Source organism: Phyllostomus hastatus, unplaced genomic scaffold (assembly GCF_019186645.2).
Source record: "Phyllostomus hastatus isolate PE091 unplaced genomic scaffold, TTU_PhHast_1.1 phas_contig_113, whole genome shotgun sequence".
Taxonomy (NCBI): Eukaryota; Metazoa; Chordata; class Mammalia; order Chiroptera; family Phyllostomidae; genus Phyllostomus; species Phyllostomus hastatus.
The window spans coordinates 9,805,247-9,818,145 of record NW_025333530.1 but is presented as its reverse complement, the minus strand read 5'-3'; the positions used below and the strand labels follow the sequence as shown (position 1 = coordinate 9,818,145).

The window sequence follows — 12,899 nt, the reverse complement described above, 5'->3', positions numbered from 1 at the left end:
TTTTTAGTTTGATGTAGCTTATTTGTTTATTTTTTCTTTTGTTTCCCTTGCTGGAAGAGATATATTAGAAAAAATATTTTTACTAGCAATGTTTGAGATTTTGCTGAATATGTTTTTTTTCTAGGACTTCTGTGGTTTTGAGTCTAACATTTAAGTCTTTGATCCATGTTGAATTTATTGTTTATGATGTAAGAAGGTGGTCGTTTCACTTTTTTTCACATATCTGTCCAATTTCCCCAACACCATTTATTGACTAGACTGTCTTTACCCCATGTTATGTTTTCACATCCTTTGCCAAATATTAATTGACTATAAAGGCATGTGTTTTTTTCTGGGCTCTCTGTTCTGTTCCATTGATCTATGTGTCTGCTTTTATGCCAGTACCATGCTGTTTTGATTACTATGCCCTTGTAGTATAGTTTGATATCAGGTAGTGTGATTCTTCCACCTTTGTTTTTCTTTCTCAAGATTGCTGTGGCTCTTTGGGGTCTTTTGTGGTTCCATATAAGTTTTTGGAATATTCTAGTTCTGTGAAATATGCTGTTGGTATCTTGATAGAAATTGTGTCAAATCTGTGGATTGCTTTGGGTAGTATGAACATTTTCATGATGTTAATTCTACTTATTCATGTACACAGTGTAAGCTTCTTCCACTTATTTGTACCTTTTTCAATTTCTTTATTCAGTGTCATAGTTTTCTGAGTACAGTTCTTTTACATCCTAGTTTAAATTTATTGCTATTTAAGCAATTATGAATGGGATTGTTTTCTTATTTTCCCTTTTTGATAGTTCATTATTGGTTATTTTTGAATATTTACTTTGTATCCTGCTACTTTACTGAATTCATTTATCAGTCTATTAATTTTTAGGTGGGAGCTTTAGGGTTCTCTGTACACAGTATCATGTCATCTGCAAATAAAGACAGTTTTACTTCTTTTCCTGTTTGGATACCTTCTATTTCTTCTTTTATCTGATTGCTGTGGCTAGAATGTCCAGTACTATGTTGAATAAGAGAGATGAAAGCAGACATCCCTGTCTTGTTCCTGATCTTAAAGGAAACACTTGTAGTTTTTGACCATTGAGTATAATGTTGGCTGTGGGTGTCACATACTGTCTTTATTCTATTGAGATATGTTCCCTCTACCATTTTGCTGGATTTTATCAAGTGCTTTTTCTGCCCTTACTGATATGATCATGTAGTTTTTATTCTTTATTTTGTTTATGTGGTGTGTCATGTTAATTGATTTGTGGATATTGTATGAACTTTGTGTCCTCAGAATAAATAGCACTTGAATAGGGTATATGATCTTTTAATGTGTTGCTGGATCTGGTCTCCTAATATTTTGTTGAGGATTTTACCAAGTTCATCAGGGATATTGACCTGTGATTTTCTTTCTTTGTAGTGTCTTTATCTGGTTTTTTAATATGATAATGCTGGCTCATAAAATGAGCTTGGGAGTCTTCCCTGCTCTTGAATTGTTTGGAACTAGTTTGAGAAAGAGAGGCTTTAATTCTTTGAATCATTTTTGTATTATATAAACACAAAAATGGAAACTGCCATTTGCTTAGTGAAAAGACTAGTTAATGGCAACCGATAAGTGGATGTGTTGTTTTGCTGTAAGGTGTTTTTTCCTTTTGTTTTGTTTTGTGTTGGTCAAAACAAAAAAGGGTTAGGAATGAAAGTATTAATATGTGCTTTATATCCTGTTTTTCATCATAGCTTTTAATGAACCAGGTATTATCGGTCATTTAAATATTGTATCAGATTGCTTTGTGATAGCACTTAATCACATAAACTTGACACAGTGTAAGTGTCTTGGAATTCAACTCTAACCATCTTGAGGTAGATATTCTTTTCAATAATGGAAGAAGTGGTTACATCAACAAAACTATTTCACTTGAAATTTTCATTGGATGTAATAGTTTTTCTGAATTTCCAAGAAATGTTTGGTCTGTTATTATTTTGCCAGTGATTGGCATCTATTCTGAATTTCTACATTCTTATATTCATTTAACAGATATTAAGTGTGTGCCTACCTACATACACTAGGCACCGTTATTGATGTGCTCTGTTGGCCTTATATTATCAATACTTCTGATCGATTATGTATTTTTTATTAGGAAGGACCTTTTGATTTCTCTACCTTGGTTCTTTCTCAGAGGCAGCCCAAAGTGAATCAGACCAGATGTTAGAAGAATTGGAAGCCTTATCTGTTGAACTTAAGCATTATATTCAGGAAGATAACTGGAGATTTGAACAGGAAGTAGAGGAGTGGGAAGAAGAGCAGTCTTGTAAAATTCCTCAAATGGAATCTTCTACCAACTCAACGTCACAGGATTTCTCTACATCCCCAGGTATTTGAGAAGGGCAGTATGCCCCTGATCCAGCGGTAGTCACGCTGCACTCCAACAGCCAGTGCGGTGCACTTCAGCTGGGGAGTGCCGCCACAGTGTGCAGCTGCAGCATTGTTGACCTGTAGCTGGTGTTGCACAACCTGATGGAATGGCTTGTGGTTTCAGAATGTGATTTCTGATGAGTAGAAGTACTGGCAGAAAGACTAGCTACCTGTACTTTTACTCTGTTTAGTTTTTGCTTATTTCCCAGGTTGTAAGAAAAATTATGATAAGATTAATAGGTAGAATTTATGAAAACGATTCTCCAAAAGTGACCTTCCACCAGTTCAAATACATGGTAATGGAAGGAAACTAGAGTTTGACTGGGGAGCACACAATAGCGTACACAGATGTCTAATTATAATCTTGTACACCTGAAAATTTTATAATGTTATTAACCAATGTTACCCTGATAAATTTAATTTAAAAAGAATTTATAACAGCATTGATTATAATGCTATATGTAAATGTGTCAAAGCTCAAGAACTTTAAAATTTGTGTGTGCGTCTATACATATATATATATGTGAATATTTTTTTAAAAGGTTATCTTCCTAACAGATGGTTGTATGTAGGAAGCCTTTTTGGCATAAAGGAATATGACAAAGTTGGGAGTACATTAAATTTCATGGGGTCATCAGTGGGGTTTTGCTGAAGTAGCCATTTCTTCTAGTCACAGTTCCTAGGGGAAACTTCCATAGATTTTTTTTAAAGGTTTGTTAGAAGGGTTGTATATTAAACTGTGTGTCCATCCTGCTTGCCTTTTACAAAGTTAATTATCATCAGGTGCTAATTCCTGTGTACATTTCTTTATCAGAGCCTTCAGTAGCCTCTTCTCATGGGGTTCGCTGCTTGTCATCTGAGCATGCTGTGATCGTCAAGGAGCAGACTGCCCAGGCCATTGCAAACACCGCGCGTGCCTACGAGAAGAGCGGTGTGGAAGCAGCCTTGAGTGAGGTGAGAGTGGCTGAAGGAGCCCAGATCCCAGAGGAGCAGGCTTTCAGCAGTGATTTCCACAGTTTTCTCACATTTCTATTATTCTGTGTCTCTGCTGCATTAAACCAATTCCCCTTTATTTCTCCTGTTTTTTTCTTACTCTTTCTCTCCATTCTGCTGCCACAGCCTAAGAAACCTGAACCCAAGAAGCCCATGCCCCCGGAAGCAAACCTTGCAGAGCAGTCAGAACAGCCCCAAAAGGCTAATGATGCTGAGTCTGCAGCCCAGCCTAATTCTGAGGTCTCTGAAGTCGAGATTCCCAGTGTGGGAAGGATTCTGGTTAGATCTGATGCAGATGGATATGATGAGGAGGTACAGAGATGAGTGCAGGGGTTAGTTGTTTGTTGTCAGTCTGACAGTCCCTTCCCTTGTCACTGGAGGTACTTTAAGGTGTTGGGCAAGGGTTAATATTTTCTTATTGAAACAATGGACAAGACGGCCTATTTGGTTTGACCTTAGTTACTATTTTTAAAATGATAACCTTGTTCCCACTGTATACTGCTCCTAGTGTATGTCTGTCTACCCAGGCTTATATTTATGGGGGCCACTGCAGAGTTCAGATGGCCCAGAAAGAATTTAGTTCCTTTTCTGGTGTTAGGAACAAAAAATTGCCTTTTAAGTTAGGAGTCTTTGTCTTCGGTAGTATTAATGCTTTTCTAACAAGCGTAAAATTTTCAGATGCCTAGTGAGCAAAACAAATGTAAATTGGACTTGTTTTTAATTCTAAAGTTTAAGAGGAAGCCGTGGATCCCAGGTTGTTGTATGTCCTCCTTACACTTGTCACCGCACACAGCCAGTTATGGATCCGGTCCCTCCAATTTCTAACTTTGGCTGTGAGATGTTTTTTAAATCATTGAAAGGCTTTCATTTTGTGAAGTTATATTTGTGCGTTCCCTAGTTCCAGACTCTTTTAAATGTGCTGTTTGTCCTAGTAAAAGTCTAAAATAATTGTGTGTTGACGCTATACTCCCAAATTATAGAACCAAATTGGAATTCTCACCTCAGACATTCCCCCACTGAGAGCTCTAATTTACTTGATTCTTTAGCAGTGCCATAATAGATATCTTTAGACATACATAGTTATTCATCTGCTAAATTATGGGGCCTATCTCGAAATAGCAGGTCTGAGGCATTGTGTCGAGGGCAGGGTTGCAAGTGTGTGTAGGAGTGAGTGTGTATGGGAGTGGTGTGTGTAGGAGTGTGTGTAACCTGACTTGCAGTGTAGCCATGCTGCCCTTTAACAGTCTGCTCACTTATCTGTCATACACTCTTCTTTTGAACCTTTTCTCTCCTCTTCTCTGTGTTTTGTGCCCTCTTGTGGTAGGTGATGCTGAGCCCTGCCATGCAGGGGGTCATCCTGGCCATAGCTAAAGCCCGTCAGACCTTTGACCGAGATGGGTCTGAAGCAGGGCTTATAAAGGTATTTCAGCGTGGGGGGTTTGTTTGTTTGTTTTTGTTTTGTTTTGTTTTGTTTGTTTTTTAAAAGATTTTATTTATTTTTAGAGGAAGGAGAAGGGAAGAAGAAAGAGAGGGAGAGAAACATCAATGTGTGGTTGCTTCTCGCACGCCCCCTACTGGGGACCTGGCTGGCAACCCAGGCATGTGCCCTGACTGGGAGTTGAACCAGTGACCCTTGGTTTTCAGGCCATCACTCAATCCACTGAGCTACACCAGCCAGGCCTGTTTTTTAATTTCTCATTCTTATACCACTGGTGTCATAATAGTGAGGCAGTAATTCTATTAGATGCTAAACAATAGGATTAAAAATGTTCTTCACTGAAGTAAAGCATAAAACTCCCTTCCCTGTCCAACTGATGAATAAGCTGCCCCATCACGTGACCGTACCTCCCCTGCTGGCACTGATGTGGCTTGAGGAGCAGTGCCGTCCTGTGTCCCACCCGCACTGGAGGGCCTGTGTTCTTCGGAAATGTCTGTTAATAAAGCCATTATTGAGATGTTGCCTTTGTAATTTGGGGCTGTAATATAAGAAAGTAGGCCTTGCTTTTTAAGGTACTTGTATAAAATTCAAAGTACATGAATAAATTGCATTTATGTGGATTTTAAAAATTCGGGTCTGGGTGACTCAAGGATTGCCTGAAATAATGAAAATTCGGTGTTTGTTTTTTTTCTGAGAACTTTATGGAAAAATGTTTCTTATGAATATAGTATGTCTTTGGTGCCAGAATGCTAGAGGAATTTCATCCTTCACGATGTGCAAACACCTTACAGATGCCATAGTTGCCTCTGTAATCTCTCAATAAGAATTTCTTAGAAGTCTTTTTAGAGTTACAAAAACCTCTGTAGCCCTCAGGGATCAATTTCTGTGCACAGAAGCCCAGAGTGCACCCTTTTCTAACCAGCAGTTGTCTCTGACAGGCATTCCATGAGGAATACTCCAGGCTCTACCAGCTTGCCAAAGAGAGCCCCACCTCGCATAGTGATCCTCGACTGCAGCATGTGCTGGTCTACTTTTTCCAAAATGAAGCTCCCAAAAGGGTAGTAGAGCGGACCCTTTTGGAACAGTTTGCAGATAAAAACCTCAGCTATGATGAAAGGTGAGAAGGGAATCCCCAGAGGAGCCCCCACTCCTAGGTCTGGCTCGACTCACTCCCTGGTAGGGAAGCTGCACACTGTGTCCTTTCATTGCTTTCTGAACTTTGTCGCATAGATCAATCAGCATCATGAAGGTGGCCCAAGCTAAACTGAAGGAGATCGGTCCAGATGACATGAATATGGAGGAGTACAAGGTGAAGTCTTTCCTTTAAATCTACAAAGCCACAAACATTAATTTCTGAGGCAAAATTAACAATTCTGTGATTCTTTCCCACCCCACCCCCCCCCCAAAAAAAAAAAACTGGGTAAGAATGGATAAATGATCTTTTCTTACCTTCAAAGTAGCAGGTTTCTTCATTCCATTCTTCTGTTAGAGTGAATCAAAACTTCATTTTCTTAAATATGTACTTTAGCCTGATTCTACGCAACAAAACTCTTAATTCATGGTTTGGGTTTGTTTTAAATAATATAGTTTTCTAATATTTCTATTGGAGATTAAATTTCTCTGCATTAAAAATGCACATATAACCACACCATTTTTAAAAAAATGTGTTGTACATAAAACAGTGTCACCTACCACCTTAGGGGTGCCCATCACACTTACTGAGTTTGAGTGTGGTCCTGTGTGATTGGGGTGGCCTTGTCCTTCTATCTTCCTCACACCTGAATGGTTTCATCAGAGCTGGAGAGATCATCCATTTACACCAGAGCCGAATGACTGTGACATGTGTGCTGGCAATTCAGATGATAAATTCTGAAGTTCGTATGAAATACATATGAGGGGGAGATCCCCCAAAACTGGAATTATCCTCTGGAGGGCAGGCCCCTTGTAGTACAGGTGTCCCCTGACTAGGTGAATGTTCTAGGAACCCATCAGTGTGAGTGTACTAGCTGGTGTTGTTGTGAGAGGCTGTGTTAGGCCTCAGTGAAGTTTTCGGAAGACTCTTCCAACATGTTTGCCCATTGCACGATGGGTGATTTATGAGTGCACCTGCCCACACAGCTCTGAATGTTTAGCAGTTTTTGATGAAAAACAGTGTGACCCCCGTGCCCCGTCCTCCCTATTCACCCAATCTTGCCCTGAGTGACTTTTTTTGGTTTACCTGGATGAAAAAAGTCCTGAAAGGGAAATGCTTTGCCAACATGGAAAAGGTGAAACAAGAAACAGCAAAAGCACTAAAAGGCATCAAAATCAACAAATTCAAAAACTGTGTGACCAGTAGAAAAAACATCTCGATAGGTGTATTGCATCAAATGGAGAGTTCTTTGAAGATGACTGAAGTTGAAAAATATGTAAGAATAAATACACAATTTTTTATAAATAAATTCTGGGGGGTTTTGGGTCTGCCCTCATATTTCTGTTCTTCAGTGGAAGGAACAAGACACTAAAAGTTGAGGTCAATAGTAGACTTACTCTAAATGTTGAATATGCTTTTATCTGAAAGTTTTTGTGTTTACTGCTTTTGTGCCTGGCCATGTGTGCTCAATATTTGTATAGAGTTTAAAACATACTGTGGTGGAAAGTAGAGAAATAGTTTATTGTGGTCATAATCACTAATAGTTAGTTATTCCTTTTCAGAAGTGGCATGAAGATTATAGTTTGTTTCGAAAGGTGTCTGTGTATCTCCTAACAGGCCTGGAACTCTATCAGAAAGGAAAGTATGTTGACCTTTTATGTCAGTAAGGTTATGGGTCGGGACCCTGTTATTGATCGATACCCATCAAGGAGTACTGAGAACCACAGGCATGTATCACCTCCACTATCACACATGTTACTGTGCCTCTACTTTTCCCAGTGTTGCACTTAGTTTTGCTCTGGATGTCACACTTGTTTTTTCATCCTTTACATAAGAATAGATTTTTTAGTAGAGAGAGATAATGGCCAGATTTTCTTTGTGATAAATGACATCAGAAAACTCATTCAGAAAATGAGTTTCAGAGTTAGTGAGCATCTAGTCAACTTCTTTGTTTTAGAGTTAAGAAAAACTGAAGCCCAGGGAGATTTTATGATTTGTTTTGGGCTTTGGGCCAATTTGTAGGAGAGCTGAGACTGGTTGCAGTTTTTCAGATTCTCAGGCTTTTCCCAGCACCACCTCCACCTTTAAGACTTTTCCAGAACTGCAGCCACATGAATGCTTGTCTGGGGGAACAGTGAAGTCTGGGTTTGGATTCTGGAGAAGGAGCACTCAGCTGTCATTTATCTGCCATTTTCTAAGGTACCAAGAGGCCCTTTCCTACTTGGTGTACGCTTACCAGAGCAACACGACTCTGCTGACAAAAGGGCCCCGCCGGGGGGTGAAGGAATCTGTGATTGCTTTGTACCGGAGAAAATGCCTTCTGGTTTGTACTGTTTGTAAGGCCTTGCTGTCTTTATTGTTTTGTCTTTACCTCTGCTCCTTGAAGCCATGAAGAAATATAATTTGAAAAAACAACATAATCTCCAACAGGTTTTAGATTTTTCCAAACTCTCAAGAGGATTTTAACATTGAAACAGATGATTTTCAATTACTTAAGTGAATATCATTCTTCTTCAATCCCTGATAGAAGTTAGGATGTAAATGTTGTTCCTTTTTTTGTGCCTTTTATGTATGCCTGCATTTTGTCACATCGTGAGTTCCTATTAGATTGTGAGTTCCTGGAGCACAAGTTTTCTTAGCTGTTTCCTCTGTGTCTGAAAGATAGTAAGCACATAATAAATGTGTGTAGAAGGAATACAGTATTTTTTTATGCGTTCTTACTAGTGGATGAGAGCTTTAGTGACTTCTAAAGAGACTCCAGGTTTTTTTAAGGTATGAACCACAAGAATTGGTCTGGCCATTCTGTTATTATCATTGTCATACACCACTGGAGGCCTCCTGGCCTGTTTTGCATTTGACAGCCACATGGGAGAGGAGACCCATATCCCCTCTGCTGACCCACAGGCTTAAAGAGGTGCTTGTCCTTCTGAAAACTGTGAAGAGGGGGCTTGTCCTTGGAGTGTACTTGTGTTCACCTTCCCTGACACCAGCAGCACTGGCCTCACGGGGGCAGCCAGGCCAGCGTTTACCCCCATTCCCCCCGCTGCCTTATTGTGAATGGAGGAGATGAAGTCATGACATGCAGTGACCTTAAGAGCTTCATTTTCTGATTTATACTTTGATTTCTGTATTAGTTATAGGTGTGGCAGGGCGTTTTGAAGTTGAAGAAAAGGGGCTTATATATTTGATGGATCTGAATTTTATTAGAGTCATACTTTTATTTTTTAAATCACCAAATGCAGATTACTGTGGAATATCCTGCTCAGTTTCCGCAGGTAGGCAGCAGTAGTGATTTAGGTAATTTCCATTGCTTGCTCTCTACCCTCAGTGTGGGTCAGAATCCCCTAGGGAACATCCACACAGTGATGATGCACAGACCCTCCCCAGGCAGGTAAACTGGCTGCTGGGCATCTGCATGTCTTCTGCAGGTGATTCTGATGCTCAGTGGAGATTGAGAACCATTGAATAGGCCTTTTAGTGGAAGCAGGTGTTAGGCACAATCTTGTAAGTTTAAGCCAGTGGGTTAGAGGCTTAGCTGCATGGGAATCACCTTGGGAACTTTGAAAAAAATCCCAGTGCCCAGGTTCCCTGCATACCAGTTACATCAGCTTATAGAATGGGACCTGGGTACAAAGTGATTTTTAAAGACATTCCCTAGGCAACCCTAATGTGCAGTAAAGTTTGGCAACACTTGCTAGGATCTTCTAAAATAGATACTTATCTTTTTCAGACTTTTTTTTTTTTTTGCTTTTATTTGTAGGAGCTGAATGCCAAAGCGGCTTCTCTCTTTGAAACAAATGATGACCACTCTGTAACAGAGGGTATTAATGTTATGAATGAGTTGATCATTCCCTGTATTCACCTTATCATCAATAATGACATCTCCAAGGATGACCTGGATGCTATTGAGATCATGAGAAAGCATTGGTGCTCTTACCTTGGGCAGGATATTGCAGGTATATTGTTTAAGGCTTCTGAGAATTGTAGCACTTTTTAGCACTGGTTGCCAAGATTTTTAAAGGGGTTATTGGAACCCCCTGGGATATAAGTGAGTTAAAAGTGGATCTGCTCTATTAAAACAAAGGATGGGAGACTGGGCCTCTGTTCCTCTTCACCCCCGCCACAACCCCTTACCTCTTTGGTGGCTGCTGAAGCATCTTCACAGAAGACCAGGAAATGCTGTTTGAAAACACCACTGCTCTCCAGGAATTTCATTTGCCAAAATCTGAAGTCTCTTTTTATAGTTTAAAAATCAAAATCTAGCTCTGGCTGGTGTGGCATTGTCCTGTAAACTGAAAGGTCATGAGTTTGATGCCCAATCAGGGTACGTGTCTGGGTAGTAGGTTCATCCCTGGTTGGAGTGTGTACAGGAGGCAACCAGTTGATCTTTCTCTCTGTTTCTCTCTCGTTCCCTTACTCTCTCTCTAAAAATCAATAAGCATGTCCTCAGGTGAAGATCAAAAAAGATAATCAAAATCTGTTTATGTAGCTTGATTATGGTGCCATCACTAAATTTTCCTCTGGCATGAAGTAGCATGACATAGTCATATGATGCCTTTGAGATGAATAAATTAGTAAATGGAATATTCTTCCTTGTTCAACATATTTTAGGGAGGGAGCCTAAAACTAGTTATTTTTAAGTGAGTTTGGTAGACTTAGAAAGTTGGTGTATATTCTAATATAATCTTTTCATTAGAGTCTCACTGATGTAAAGATATTTCATTGACCTGTTCAAGTGTTCAAGTTTATAGTTATTTAAAAATTCTATTATAATTAATAGGTATGAACTTCTTTTTAATGTCTTCAGTTTTTGTTTAGACCATGTGTGATGTATAGCTTTACTTAATGCTCTGTGTACACACTGTATTATAATCACTTGAAAGAACATAGCACCATTATATTTATGACACAGAGCATTAAATATACTTTCTCAAAGTTTAAAAGGATGATTGATTAGAAGACCTGTCCATAATGAAGTCAGTATATAGTGTTAGTCTGCCATATGTCAGATGGTTTAAAGCAATGGCCTAAAATAAAGGTTTGGTATATTTGGCAAGTAGGTCTTTGCTCCCGATTTGGTCTGGAGGAGTCATCACTTGTTAGCTGACCAGAATAATGCTTTGAGTTTGGCAATCAGCTATATGGAAGGCTTTCCCATACAGTTGCAGACTTAGCTTTTACTCAGACTTCTGTCGCGCTGTATATGTAACCATCTGTTTTCTCTCCACAGAAAATCTGCAGCTGTGCTTAGGGGAGTTTCTACCCAGGCTTCTAGATCCTTCTGCAGAAATCATTGTCTTGAAGGAGCCTCCAACTATTCGACCCAATTCTCCCTATGACCTTTGCAGCCGATTTGCCGCTGTCATGGAGTCAATTCAAGGGATTTCAGCTGTGACAGTGAAATAAGCCGGCATATGTTCAAGGACCATCCTGGTCCTTTGATTGCCTCCCTGTTGGACAGAAGTCTGTTATCATGGTGTTTACCTTGGGAAAGGTATTAGGTGAAAAAGTAAGATTCAGATCTAGACCCCAGCCATGCTGTGTGTGTAACAAAGGATTGAAAATAAAATTGCACTTTTTAGGAACAGAATCACTAAAGCAATTTTACTGGAAAAAGCAGGAGCCAGTGTATGAAAGTATTGAGTTATGCAGAAGACCTGAAATGTCCTCTTGTACCTACCAGAATGCTTGGGCTTTTCTTAGCCTTTTACCACATTTTAAATTATCCTTCAGGCACAAATATTTTTGACAGCAAAGTAAAAGGGTGATTCATCATAACCTGAACCAGATGAATAGCTACTAGTTAATACAGATGACATTTGAAAATTCTTAACTGCAAGAGATGAAAAACGTAAACCTCGCCTGGCCCTGGGCAGGAGATGACAGACCAGGGTGCCGACACACCACTGCCCTTTGCATTGGATAGACTAAAGTCATGTGGCAGTAAGATGCTGAAAAGTCAAATGAAAGCTGCCTCTCCTGTCTTTCTTCTCTCTCTTTTATTTTATATTTTAAAATAAACCAGAAAAACCTCATGCTCAGTCCTGAGTGAAAGAAAGGAAAGCATTAAGGACTTTAGATGGAATAACATTGTGAAACTTGACTAAAGGTAGTGTGTTTTTTTGTTTTTGTTTTTTTTGGTGGGGGAGCCTTTATTTTATTTTTTTAATTTAAGTTTAGTTGGTGTATAATACTATATTAGTTTCAGGTGTACAATATAGTGATATGGCATTTTTGTACCTTACGAAGTAATCACCAGACTAAGTCTAGTACCCATCTGTCACCATATAAACTTACCCCAATGTTATTGACTGTATTTCCCTTTTCCTTCTTCACCCATCCCTCCCACTACCACCCAATCAAACAAAACAGAAACAGACTCATAGAAACAGATCAAAGTTATGGTTAATGATACTGCATTTTGTCATTAATCATTTAGGTAAAATTTTCTAGGGTGTGAAAATTGTCAGAGGCTACTGCTAGCCCGAAAGAACATTTGGTTGCCCTTTCCCTTTTTGTTTTGAAAGAATAAGGGATATGGGTTTGTAAAAAGAAAAAAAAAAACCCTCTACATATGTGTATGTAGAGAGAGGAATATCCCGTTGACCATTTTTGGCTGCAGCTTGGGTGTTTTAATGAAATTTTACAATGAATGAGGGAAGTGTGGGAGGGAAGAATACTTGATACAACTATGCAGATTTTATAAATGTGCAATAAAAGTATTTGTTTCACCTTTGGTGTGCAGTATGGCCTTTATTTAAATACACCTTTTCTATTTTGGAAATGAATGAATTCGGTAAGCATTTGCCATATTTCAGTTTTTCTTTTTTAAAAGAAACAAGGGTTAGATTAAAGGGTCAGAAGCTTAATGGGGAGGGATGGAATGAGAGCAGCACCAGTCAGTCCTTGAGTGGTACCTAGAGGGGACCAATTTTTATGTC

At 39.2% G+C, this 12,899-nt stretch overlaps 1 protein-coding gene across 6 annotated transcripts in view; it reads left to right on the top strand.

The window, feature by feature from the left end:
* The window catches only part of USP28 (ubiquitin specific peptidase 28), a 75,214-nt gene extending 62,525 nt beyond the window's left edge, over nucleotides 1–12,689 (top strand). For 3 of the 6 annotated variants that reach the window (XM_045838550.1, XM_045838567.1, XM_045838542.1), the window contains 10 exons: nucleotides 2,160–2,354; nucleotides 3,210–3,349; nucleotides 3,515–3,700; nucleotides 4,713–4,808; nucleotides 5,765–5,943; nucleotides 6,057–6,135; nucleotides 7,521–7,600; nucleotides 8,158–8,281; nucleotides 9,719–9,914; nucleotides 11,189–12,689. In XM_045838550.1, coding sequence (XP_045694506.1) covers nucleotides 2,160–2,354; nucleotides 3,210–3,349; nucleotides 3,515–3,700; nucleotides 4,713–4,808; nucleotides 5,765–5,943; nucleotides 6,057–6,135; nucleotides 7,521–7,600; nucleotides 8,158–8,281; nucleotides 9,719–9,914; nucleotides 11,189–11,364 — 1,451 coding nt within the window. In that variant the 3' untranslated portion in view covers nucleotides 11,365–12,689. The remainder of the gene's footprint in view (nucleotides 1–2,159; nucleotides 2,355–3,209; nucleotides 3,350–3,514; nucleotides 3,701–4,712; nucleotides 4,809–5,764; nucleotides 5,944–6,056; nucleotides 6,136–7,520; nucleotides 7,601–8,157; nucleotides 8,282–9,718; nucleotides 9,915–11,188) is intronic. The other 3 variants (XM_045838583.1, XM_045838574.1, XM_045838558.1) reach the window with 2 other exon arrangements.
* Nucleotides 12,690–12,899: the final 210 nt, after the last annotated feature.